The following is a 12,648-nucleotide window of genomic DNA, read 5'->3' on the forward strand; positions in this document are numbered from 1 at the left end:
ATTTTATTTTTTTTGTTGTTGCTGTTGTGAATGGGATTTCCTTCCTTTTCTTTTCTTTTTTCTTTCTTTCTTTCTTTCTTTCTTTCTTTCTTGCTTGCTTGCTTGCTTTCTTGCTTGCTTTCTTGCTTTCTTGCTTTCTTTCTTTTTCTTTTCTTTTCTTTTCTTTTCTTTTTTGCCAATGTAACATTTTTAATACCCAACTTTTTATTTTTTTTTAATTTTTTTAATTTTTTATTTTTTTAATTAAAATTTTTTTAAATGTTTATTTTTGAGACAGTGAGAGACAGAGCATGAACGGGGGAGGGTCAGAGAGAGGGAGACACAGAATCTGAAACAGGCTCCAGGCTCCGAGCTGTCAGCACAGAGCCCGATGCGGGGCTCGAACTCATGGACCGCGAGATCATGACCTGAGCCGAAGTCGGCCGCCCAACCAACTGAGCCACCCAGGCACCCCTATACCCAACTTTTTAAACATAAGGCAAAATAGTCTTAGGCAGGCAACCACTGCAAAATTTTTAAATATCCATGGTGATTACACAGGTACGGATCACATGTAGTATTTAGCGTATGGTCAAGCTAATTAAAAAGAAGTCGAAAACAAAGTTAAAGTTAAGAAACAATACTGCTTTGAAAAGCTTCTGATGTTAATTTACTTCTGGACAAATAAGTGGGAAAAGCCATCAGTAGGAACCTATTTTAATTTTAGTCTCTATCCTTAAAATTGCCTAAAAGTTCTTAGAACACAGAAAAACTAAATTTGAATGCATTTGTAATAGCTTAGCAATTTATGTGCCTTATATTAAGATCCTTTAATTGAATGTTTTGAAATCAATCATAATTCACTGCAATGATAAATCAGAAAAAGGAAGCATTTTTAAATGGCATGTTACTATGGCCTGGCCAAAAGTAATTATCGATTAGTAACAACACATACAACAGATTGAGAAATTAAATCCTCTGCTATATACTTTTAAGTATTTTGTCAGACTTGAGAAATGTTTCTGTCAATAACATTCATTTCCCCACAAATGCAATTCTTTTTTAAACAAGAAAACAGTTCTTTCTCTCCAGATTTTTTTGTTTATCAGTGCAAAGTGAAACAAAGCAATCTCAGTAGAAATGGCTTATTACAATGTTATTTTAGGGGCGCCTGGGTGGCGCAGTCGGTTAAGCGTCCGGCTTCAGCCAGGTCACGATCTCGCGGCCCGTGATTTCCAGCCCCGCGTCGGGCTCTGGGCTGATGGCTCAGAGCCTGGAGCCTGTTTCCGATTCTGTGTCTCCCTCTCTCTCTGCCCCTCCCCCGTTCATGCTCTGTCTCTCTCTGTCCCAAAAATAAATAAACGTTGAAATGTGATTTTAGAAAGGCTTATGCTTCAAAATGTACTGAAAGATACCCAGTCCAAATCGTGAGAATCATCACCTTGATGGCTTCTCTGCGGCCACCTTTGTCTCTCCCCGGCCTCCCAGGGGCTTGTCAAGAGAGGCCAGCCCCAGGGGCGCCTGGGTGGCTCAGTCGGTTAAGCAAGCATCTGACTTCAGCTCAGGTCATATCTCGCAGTGTATGAGTTCGAGCCCCGCGTCGAGCTCTGTGCCGGCAGCTCAGAGCCTGGAGCCCTGCTTTGGATTCTGCGTCTCCCTCTCTCTCTGCCCCTCCCCCGCTTGCACGCGCGCGTGCGCGCGCTCTCTCTCTCTCTCTCTCAAAAATAAACATTAAAAAGAGAGAGAGGCCAGCCCCTCATTCGTATCACTTGCAGAAGTTTCTCATCATGTCTTGTCAACTTGTTGAACATCTAGATGCTTAAATAGCTTGTTTCATCTTTTTCCCCCCAACGCTTGTGTTCCTCTCTTCCGAGCAGCCTTTTTATGTTCATACTCCTTTTGATTTCCAGCGCAGAAAACGTCCTTAATTTGTTCCTCATCGACACTAGGAATGGGTTTCAGGAGATTCAGGAAAACGCCACCTGGTCTTCAAGCAGCGTGCATTGTGGAAAGGCCGCCATTGAGGCGACTCCAGCGGTTTCCATCAGAAGTTCAGCTGACCCTTTGTTCCCCAGTCAGCCTCACTGCTTATCAGATCTCTCTTTGGTTTCTGCAACCTGAATGAAATTTCATCAGCCACTTTCTCTTGCAGATCGTCCTCTGCGATCTCCTACCGGCCTTGATAGTTCATTTCTAGTCTGTCCCCCAGACTCTCTTTAGCAGGTTGTTTCTGTGTGAGATGACCTTGCCCATTTTCCTCTTCCTTTGACCCCACCCCTTTTTTTTGCCACCATGCATATATTCATCTACATGTTTGTCTGATTCTTTTGTGTATGTTCTTGAGATTTCCTCTTCAGTTTCTTAGCAAGCAAGTAGTTGTAGGTCTCTGATTGTCTGCCTCTGACAGTAGCAGTCTCCGTTCCCAAGATACCAAGTTCAGTGGCCACCGCATCTTGAGTCTATTCTTGTAGCACAGCACCCCCTGTGTTGTTATTAACCTTCTTTCCTCCAGGAACAGCTGGTTTCTGGCTTCTGAGGCCAAACTGAAAAGGCCTCTGGTGTGGGAGGAGAGTTGAAACATTTCTGTTGCTGGGGCGCCTGGGGGGCTCAGTCGGTTGAGCGTCCGACTGCGGCTCAGGTCATGATCTCGCGGTTTGTGCGTTCGGGCCCCACGTCGGGCTCTGTGCTGACAGCTCGGAGCCTGGAGCCGGCTTCCGATTCTGTGTCTCCCTCTCTGCCCCTCCCTTTCTCATGCTCTGTCTCTCTCTCTCTCTCTCTCTCTCTCTCTCTGTCAAAAATAAATAAACGTTAAAAAAATTGACAAAAAAATTAACTTCCTCTTTGGATAGTTTGTTGTTCGTGTAGAGAAACGTGACTAATTTTTATGTGTTGATTTTTAATTTTGCAAGTTTGCTGAATTCATTTATTCTAACAGTTTTTGTTTTTGAGTCTTTAGAGTTTTCCACATACGTGAATCCAGTCACCTGCAAACAGAGATACGTCTGCTTCTTCCTTTCCGATTTGAATGCCTTTTACTTCTTTTTCTTGTCTAATTGTTCTGGCTACAATTTCCAGTACTATGTTGAACAGAAGTGGCAAGAGTTAGCATTCTTGCCTTGTACTAGATCTTGGAGGACAAAGCTTTGAGTTTCCTCCCATTGATTATGGTATTAGCTGTGGACTTTTTTCATGTTGACCTTTACCGGGTTGAGGTGAGTTCCTTCTGTACCTATTTTGTTGAGAGTTTTTACCGTGAGTGGATATTGAACTTTGTCAAATGTTTTTCTGCATCAGTTGAGATGCTCATGTAATTTTTTATCCTTCATTTTGTTAATGTATTGTATCACATTGATTGATTTGCATATATTGAATTATCTTTGCATCTTAAGGGGTAAATCCCACTGGGTCATGGTGTATGATCCTTTTAACGTGCTGTTAAGTTTGGTTTGTTAGTATTTCACTGAGGATTTCTGCATCTGTGTTCATCAGAGATATTGGCCTATAGTTTTCTTTTCTTGTGGTATCTTTATCTGGCTTTGGTGTCAGGGTGATACTGGATTCATAAAATGAGTTTGGATGTCTTCCCTCTTTCTCTGTTATTTTCAAAGAGTTTAAGAAGAATTGGTATTAAATCTTTGAATGTTTGGTAGAATTCACCCATGAAGCCATCTGGTCTTGGGCTTTTCTTTGTTGGGAGAGTTTTGATTACTGATACAATCTCCTGCATTGTTATTGGTTTGTTCAGGCTTTCTGTTTCTTCTTACTCAGTTTTGGTAGGTTATATGTTTCTAAGAATTTATCTACTTCTGCGTTATCCAGTTTGTTGGCATAGAATTGTTCATAATATTCCCTTATAACTCTTATTTCTTTTTTTTTTTAATTTTTTAATGTTTATTATTGAGAGACCAGAGAGAGAGACAGAGCATGGGAGGGACAGAGAGAGGGGGAGACACAGAATCCGAAGCAGGCTCTAGGCTCCAGGCTCTGGTCTGTCAACACAGAGCCGGATGCGGGGCTCGAATTCACGAATCACGAGATCATGACCCGAGCCGAAGTCGGACGCTTAACCGACTGAGCCACCCAGGTGCCCCCATTTCTGATTTTTTAAATTTGAGTCTTTTCTCTTTAAAAAAAATAAAAATAAAAAATAAAAATAAAAAAAAATAAAAATAAAAATAAAAATAAATTATTTTTAAGCAATTTCTGCACCCAAGTTGGGACTCAAACCCAGGACCTCGAGATCAAAAGTCACTTGCTCCACAGACTGAGCCAGCCACATGCTCCCGAGTCTTCTCCCTTTTTTTCTTACTCTGGCTAAGGGTTTGTTGCTTTTGTTTATCTTCTCAAAGAACCAACTTCTGGGGTTTCTTTCCTGTTGTTTTTATATTTGATATATGTCTGCCCATATCTTATTATTTCCTTTCTTTTGCTAGCTTTATGCTTAGTTTGTTTTCTCTAGTTCCTTGAGGTGTAAAGTTAGGTTGTTTATTTTGAGATCTTTCCTCTTGTTTAATGTAGGTGTTGATCACTATAAACGTCCCCCTTAGTACTCTGTTCGCTGCATCCCTTAGGTTTTGGTGTGTTGTATCTTCATTTTTGTCTGTCTCAAGGTACTTCTAAAATTCCCCTCGGGGTGCCTGGCTGGCTCAGTTGGTGGAGCACGTGACTCTTGATCTCAGGGTTGTGAGTTTGAGCTCCGTGTTGGGTGTAGAGGTTACTTAAAAAGAAAATCTGGGCCACCTGACCTGGGTGGCTCAGTTGGCTACGCGTCCAACTCTTGGTTCTGGTACAGGTCATGATCTCGCAGTTTCGTGGGTTTGGTCCCCACATCGGGCTCTGGGCTGGCAGCGTGGAGCCTGCTCGGGGTTCTCTGTCTCCTCCTCTCTCTGTCCCTCCCCCACTTGCACTGTCTCTGTCTCTCCCAAAACAAATCAATAAACCTAAAAAAAATTTTTTAAACAAACAATAAATAAAAATCTTAAAATTCCTTTTAATTTCCTCTTTGACCCCAAAGTCATTCAAGAATGTATTGTTTAGTTTCTACATATTTGAATTTTCTCATTTCTTACTGTTACTTAGTGATTTCTAGTTTTATTTCATTTTGGATGGGAAAGACACTTAGAATAATTTTGGTCTTCTTAAATTTGTTAAGATTTGTTTTGTGACCTAACGTTGATTTATCCTGTTCCTGCTCAGAAGAAAGTTCTGTATATATCTGTTAGGTCCACTTGGTCGATAGTATTGTTCATGTCAGCTGTTTATTGACTTCCTGTCTGGATGTTCTATCTGTTGTTGAAAGACTACTGATTTTTCATGTTGATCTCATAAACCTGTTCTTTACTACATTCTTACTTTTTAGTAATTTTTCTGTGGATTTTTTTGGGGGACTCCTGATACTTACATCATTTGCAGTGAAAGATAAAAATAGAAGTTTTACTTCTTTCTTTCGAGTTCTCAAGCCTTTAATTGCTTTCTTTTGTCTAATTGAATTAGTGTATATTTCCAATACAATGATAAATAGTATGGCAATATGGCATCCTTGTCTTTTTTGTTTCTTGTTCCTGACATTAGAGGTTCCTGCTTGTTCCTGCTTTTAGAGGTTTCTCATTAAGTAAAATGTTGGTTTGGGGAGAAAAAAATTTTATAGATATTTAATATGTCTATAGTAATTGGTTGCATAATCAATTATTAACATAAAGAATATATTTAAATATAATTAATATATTTATAATATTTAGTATATTAATATATAAAACATGTAGGAGATAAAGTATATTTTAGGTACTATATATGCGCATATACGGTGTACTACGTATATTATACAGAGATATATATATATACTTTATATATATATATATATATATATATATATATAGTATACATGTAGTCATTACATTAAGAAGGCACCCATTGATTACTGTTTTATTGGATTTCCAAAAATATAAATGGGTATTAAATTTTGGCACATATTGCTGTTCTGCTAATATTGAACCAACCTTGCATTTGTAGAATACATCTCCCCTAGGCATGATGTCTTATTATTTTTTTAAATTTTTTTACGTTTATTTATTTTTGATAGAGACAGAGCATAAGTGGGGGAGGGGCAGAGAGAGAAGGAGACACAGAATCCGAAGCAGGCTCCAGGCTCCGAGCTGTCAGCACAGAGCCTGACGTGGGGCTTGAACTCACAAACCATGAGACCGTGACCTGAGCCAAAGTTGGACGCCCAACCGACTGAGACACCCAGGCGCCCCAGGATGTATTATTTTTTAAGTGTAATACTGGATTCTGTTTGCTTCTATTTTAAGATTTTCACACTGATACCATAAGTGAGATTGGTCTATAATTTTATTTTCGGATGCAGTGTTTGGCATGTCTTAGAATCCATGTTATACTTGCTTTACAATAATAACTTTGAAATTTTCCTTTGGTTATACTCTGCAATAATTTAAGCAGCATTAGAATTATTTGATCTTTAACTGTTTCGTAGAATTCTCTGCGAAACGACCTGGGTCTGGTGCCTTCTTCCTTTCTCTCATTTCAAAGTATACATTTGTTAAGTATGCAGACTGAAATCTGGATGAATCATAGGTGTATAGCTCAATAAATTTTCTCACAGTTGTTTAATCAGCAGTTAGGTCTAGAAACAGATGCCCCCAAAGCCTCCCTCATGTTTCCTTCCACTCACTGCCTCCCCACTCCAGCAAGAGCCCCGAGCCTTCTTGTCATGGTGCTTCACTAGGCTCTGTATTCTGGTAACTGATTTGCTTAGAATTTATTTATTTATTTATTTAGTCTCCCCTGGGGTCAGTTTTGAGATACAGCGTTTTTTCTGGACAACCGTCTATTTCATCTAGGCTTTCAAACTGATTTACATAGAATGCTACAAATTAATCTCTTATGATTTGAAAGTTTCTTCCTGTCTTCTTCCCCAGTCCTTAAAAACTGCAGGAACTCGATATATCTTTCTAGATGTTCCTTCAAGGTCTGTGCCACAGAAAATTATTAATCGTGTGTGTGTGTGTGTGTGGGTGTGTGTGTGTGTGAGAGAGAGAGAGAGAGAGAGAGAGAGAGATACTGTTATTAAATATATATTTTTCTGTCTGCCCAGCTACCTAGCTACTTATCTAGGCATCTAAGTATCTTGCTATCCAGGCATCTGTGTGTATTTCACATGGTGGAGAAAATGGAAGGGCAGCTACAAAGCATTTGCATTCCTGATAAAAGAGGGAGTTGGCTGGACTGTCTGTCCCTGTCCTCTCTGCCTTGGGCTAAGATGTGATACCGTCTTGTGAGCCTGCGAGAGAAGCCAAGAGAATCGTGGAGGCCTCGGCCTGCCATTGATGAGCTGCTTCAATAACATCAGAAACCACCCTCAGAATTCTTCAGGATTCTTGTGAAGTGACTTACAAGCCTCTTTTCACCTGTGCCACTCCAGGTCAGGGGTCTGTTATGTACATTCTTAACCGATACAGAGGATAAATGAGACAAAACCAGAAAACTTGAGTTGTTCATAGTATATGAGTGTTTAATTAAGCACAGAAAGATTATCACAGAGACACCAAATCCCCTAACTCGAAAATAGGAACCTGGGTAGCAATCCCTCAAATTAAGTGCTTACTGCGGTGGCGTTTTTAGTGTAACTGTTGTTAAAAGCATAATTTGCATAAATTATTCAGAGTGTTTAGATGCCACTTTTCACAATTTTATACAGTGGGGTACAGATTGGGTACATCTTGTACAGATGATAGGACGCATCCTCAAAGGGTTTCAAAGAGGTTAAATGAGATAGTCCACAAAAAGGGCCTAGGACAGCACTTAATCCCGTGGTAAAGTAACCCATAAGAATTAATTATAATGTGTGTTTTTTTTAGTTTTTTATTTATTTAAATAATCGCTACACCCAACGTGGGCTTGAACTCATGACCCCAAGATCAAGAAATGCATGCTCCACCGACCGAGCCAGCCAGATGCCCCAATTATAATGCTTTAATAATCAATACTAATAAAAAATACTGATGTTAGCTACTCCTATATGGATGGCTAGCCCCCTCTCATCTTTTGCATTCCCATAAGAAAAGTCACCTCCCTCGAGAGGCCCTCTCTGGCTCTTCTACCTCAAGTGGAATCCCTCCGTAAATACTTCCCATTCCCCGTTCCCCATTGCCCTAGTCTTGTCGTTAGCTCAGAGATGTTGTCACCATCTGGAATTCTTTTGATTATTTATTTAGTAAATGTATGCCTCCCCTGATAGAATAGAAACCCCACGAGAGCAAAACTCTCAGTGGCTGGCTGAGGTCCCACACGGGATCCCCATACATTTGTTGTATAAAGAGATGACCAGATGTCCAAGAAACCATTAGAAGAGAATGCCATTTGACATAGAAGGGTTTTGCAGTGGTGGTCATTTTGGGGGTGTGATTTTGCCCACGTTTAAATAAAAATGAAGATGGATAAAGATTACGCTCGGGGCGCCTGGGTGGCTCAGTCGGTTGAGTGTCTGACTTCGGCTCAAGTCGTGATCTTGCGGTTCGAGAGTTCGAGCCCCACGTCGGGCTCTGTGCTGAAGGCTCAGAGCCTGGAGCCTGTTCGGGTTCTGTGTCTCCCTCTCTCTGCCCCTCCCCCATTCATGCTCTGTCTCTCTCTGTCTCAAAAATAAATAAAACATTAAAAAAATAATAAGATTATGCTCAATTCTAGACCCTCCTCATATTAGGCCTTACTGGGGGCTTGGTGGTTTATTACTATGTTTTTATTTATTCTCTAAAAGGTCCGTAGTTATATGTAGTCTATGTACCTTTGGGAAGTGGTATCTAAAACACCGTGAGTAACAAAAGTGATACCTAAAACATTGTGATTAACAAACTGTTACCTGTAGAAAAATAGGTTGTTCTGCATTCAAACAGAGATGTAAAATTCAGCTGAAATTTTAAAAACTAAAGGCTACTTGTAATCGAAGATTTAAATGAAATTCTTCATAACTATTTGGCTTTCTGAAGATCTGAGATTTTAGATTTTAAAGTAGCCCTCTACAAGTTATGTTTGGGGCCAGCTCAGAGGGAAAACAGAAATGGGAATGTTTTAAGTAGGAGTAAGTCCTGAGGAATAGAAGGAACCCTCAGACACATTTGAGTGACCGACAGTGGCCCCACAGCAAACCTCTGAACTGGTGGGAGGGCAGGAGTATGTCCAACGCCACTGTCTGAGGGAACAGGACCCCCTCCCCGCTCCATCACCAACCCATCTGTCCCATGACCACCTGACTGGCTCTGGAATCCAGGAGAGCCCTGCAGGATTTCCCTTTGGGGTCACAAGTCATGGACTCCTGACAGCTGGCATCCTGGAAAGAACAAAGGAGACCTTTCCCTCTTTTTTCTGTATCTTCTAGGACAGTATGGTGTGGTAGTCAAGCAGTGGGGTTTGGCTACCTGAGTTTGAAGCCCATTTTCCCTGTTTACTAGCCATGTTTCTTGTAGCAAGGTGCTTTGGCCTCTCTAGGCCTCTGTTGACTCCTTGGTAAAATGGTGGTGATGGCCAAAACAAGCTCATTGGGCAGTGGTTGGCACATAACAGGTACTGGATAATTGTGGCTTTTATGACCCTTCCTCTGGAGGTCATTATAAAGTGTCTGCCAGTGTGGACCAGCGAGGGGGGTAGGGTTCTGGGGTATCATGTTCTTGGTGTGACTGCTCTATGGCCTGAGGATTTGTTTGCTAATTTTGATGGATCTGTGGCTAGTGTTACGGTAATCTTATGTGGATTATTCAGAGAAGGTTCTGGGATTTCTACGGAGGGGGCATACAGGCAGCCATTTTGGAAGAGTCGGTCATCTTGGTGGGCCGTGGTCTTGATGGCTGGTACACAGGTTTTAGTTATGTATTTGGAGTACTTTGGAGGATGATGGGGATTGGTGGGCTGGTCTTTGGCCATATTTGCATAAACTCTTACGTAGACTGCTATTAATTTGGGGGAGTGTGTATTTGGGGGGGCTTTTAAGGGTTGTTTTGCGATTAAATCTGCATAGCATACACAGAGTTTTTATGTGGACGGAGTATTACATAGGAAGCTTTCGAAGGGTTTATGGAAATAGGTTATTTGCTACTTTCTCTTCCCTCCTTGGGGCTTAGATTTCACTCACTTCTGATGAGCTATGTATGCTAGAGGATTAATTTGGTTCGGATTAACTTTACCTGGAAAATAAGTGGAGTTTTGGTCTGATTTACAGAATCAACTAAATATTTCATTTGACCAGTTTCAGAGGGTGCGGTGGTTGGTGGTGCACTTCCTCCCGCTGCTCCAGGAAGCAGTGCCGGGGGGACCACAAGCTTAAGGGATGAGCCCGGGGATGAAGATCAAGGGGGCTCCAGTAGACCCCAGGTTCAAGCCACGGTTCATTATAGCTTTAATGAGTTCCATGTGGGGCCTATGAAGGCTGACCACCGCCCCCCAACAATGCAACTTTGTCGTGCATTAGGAGACTCCCCATTTTTCCTGATGTTGTGTCTTCTTTTTTAAACTGTATGTTCGCATACTTTGCACTTCTACGACTGTTGATTAGCTTTTAAGAGTATTGTGCTTATTAGGGAAATCAACTCTTTGTTAGAGATCTTCACCCAGTCTCCACCCCCCTCATATTTTGTTTCATGTGATCTTCGTATCGTATAGTCCACCCCACCCCTGTGGCTTTTGGATATTAGGTCATGCCTAGGCCTTCTACAAACCAGTATTTTAACTGTAAAAATACCCTTTTTCAAGTACTTCTTTGTATTTAATCATATGATTGAGCCACATAAAATTCCCTGGTGTATGGAACAAGGTAGGGATCAAGCTTAAGTTTCCCCCCAAATGTTTAACCATTTGTTTCAAAACCGTGTCTTTCTATTCGATGGCTCCCGTTCCATCGTGTCCCCAGCTTCGAGGGATAACCGACAGAATCGTAAGATATGTAAAGTGCACGACGGGGTGACTGGCTCCGGGCCCACGTCGCACACCGTCTCACGAGTAACCCCACCTTCCCTTGTGCATTGGCAACACTGACTTCCTCCCATTTCCCCGCACATAACTGAGTCCATATCCTCCAGCTAGCCGGGGAGCCCCAGACCTGACACCCATTTGGGGGAGACTCCAGGTCCAGCAGGCACACTGTGAAGACGTGTACAAGGGAGGCTGATCGAACGGAGAAGGCGGCCGTCGATGGTCAATGCCGAATTCTTTACACTGGCTAATGGTTTTGTGTGGGTCCCGGGCTTGGGTCCAGGGCAGGGGTGGACTTTATCTGCAAATTGTTTTCAGAAACCCACGTTAGGTTAACGACTTCTGATACGTGGTTAAGACCACGAACGAGGGGGCTTTTGCTCGAAACCGTAAATAACTGGCAGGACTCACATCCTTTTGCTCACATTTAATTTTTATTTTGATTTTTTTTAATGCTGCACAAGACAATATTTATTTCATTTATTTCTTTTATTTCATTTATTTCTTTTATTTCATTATTTCTGTTCGCTGCTGTTATTTTATTTACTGAAAGAGAGAGGGAACTTTTGTGGCCTTTGTTTTTTTTTTTCTTTTTCTCTGTAGGCCGCCTTAAGCTTTCTAAATTTGGAATATTTAAGCAAGCTGAAGGGAAGAGGGGGTTTCGCAAAATCACTTGGGGGGAAAAGGAAAGGCTGCATTGTTAATCATGCCCTATGGTGGGTGATCAACTGCGTGTACAATTACGTTTCACTCTTAATTGTGCTTAAGGCTTGACTTAAATTTGGGTGTTCCCTTCTTAGAGCAGCTCGTACTGACGAAGGTGCATGCGCTGAATGATGTCACGGCAGTCGTTGAACACACGGCGGATGTTCTCGGTGTCCACGGCGCAAGTGAAGTGGGGATAGCAGTAGTGACGCCCGTCTCCACTGGCAGTGCTGATTCTCTGTGGCACAAACACAAGACGACACAGTCAGACCACACCGTCCCCCCCGTCGCCCGCGGGGCACCTACCACAGACTATCGACCGGCTACCGAGGTTCCGCTAAAGTTCACACCGGTCCTTGGTGAAACAAAAGGGAACTGGAGAGGTCAGTCCCCACATTTAAGTCAGTCAATTCACACCGCTGAGAAAAAGAACAAGAGAGAACCAGAGAAGGGTCTCTACTCACCAGAAATTCGTCGCGGATGAAGTACTTGGCCCGGGTCACGCGTGGGTCCTCTCCGGGCTCGGGAGTAGCTACGAAGAACAGAAAAATCGGGGTAAGGTCATTCAGCGAGCAGAGCCAGAGAGCTGGCATCACCGGGGCCCCTTCATTTCTCCATAGGCAAACAGGCAGAAAGAAGCTTCTCTTGCTTCCCTACAAGCTCCCTTAGAGTCTGGGGGCGGGAACGCGGAGAGGCTTCCTTTCTTCTAGAGGTTGTTCATTGAGGGGACTCAAACTCCACTGGCATGAAAACCCTCCGGGAACGGACACGTCCGGCATATTCAGGAGCATACAGGCCCCGTGAACCCGAGAAGGGCCCGGCCCTCGACAGGAGGTCGTACGTACCATCCTCGGGAGTAGTGTAGCGAGCAAATTCTGGAAAGTAGTCCTCAATTTTCGATTTTCCAGCGAGGACTTTCTCAGCGAGCAGGTCTTGCTTGTTGAGGAACAGGATCACGGAGATGGTTCGCAGCCATCTGGCAGAGAGGGT

The 12,648-nt window shown here is 42.3% G+C and overlaps 1 protein-coding gene and 1 pseudogene across 12 annotated transcripts in view; both read right to left on the reverse strand.

Annotated features, from left to right (window-relative positions):
* Nucleotides 1-1,710: 1,710 nt before the first annotated feature.
* Nucleotides 1,711-9,909, reverse strand: LOC125162084 (phosphorylated adapter RNA export protein-like; annotated as a pseudogene).
* Nucleotides 9,910-11,543: 1,634 nt separating this feature from the next.
* The window catches only part of GNAS (GNAS complex locus), a 54,743-nt gene continuing 53,638 nt past the window's right edge, over nt 11,544-12,648 (reverse strand). For all 12 annotated transcript variants that reach the window (XM_047851934.1, XM_047851931.1, XM_047851932.1 and 9 more), the window contains 3 exons: nt 12,504-12,634; nt 12,123-12,190; nt 11,544-11,896 (listed from right to left, as the gene is read on the reverse strand). In XM_047851934.1, the coding sequence (XP_047707890.1) occupies nt 11,750-11,896; nt 12,123-12,190; nt 12,504-12,634 (346 nt within the window). In that variant the 3' untranslated portion in view covers nt 11,544-11,749. The remainder of the gene's footprint in view (nt 11,897-12,122; nt 12,191-12,503; nt 12,635-12,648) is intronic.

The sequence above is a fragment of the Prionailurus viverrinus genome, chromosome A3 (assembly GCF_022837055.1).
Source record: "Prionailurus viverrinus isolate Anna chromosome A3, UM_Priviv_1.0, whole genome shotgun sequence".
Lineage (NCBI taxonomy): Eukaryota > Metazoa > Chordata > Mammalia > Carnivora > Felidae > Prionailurus > Prionailurus viverrinus.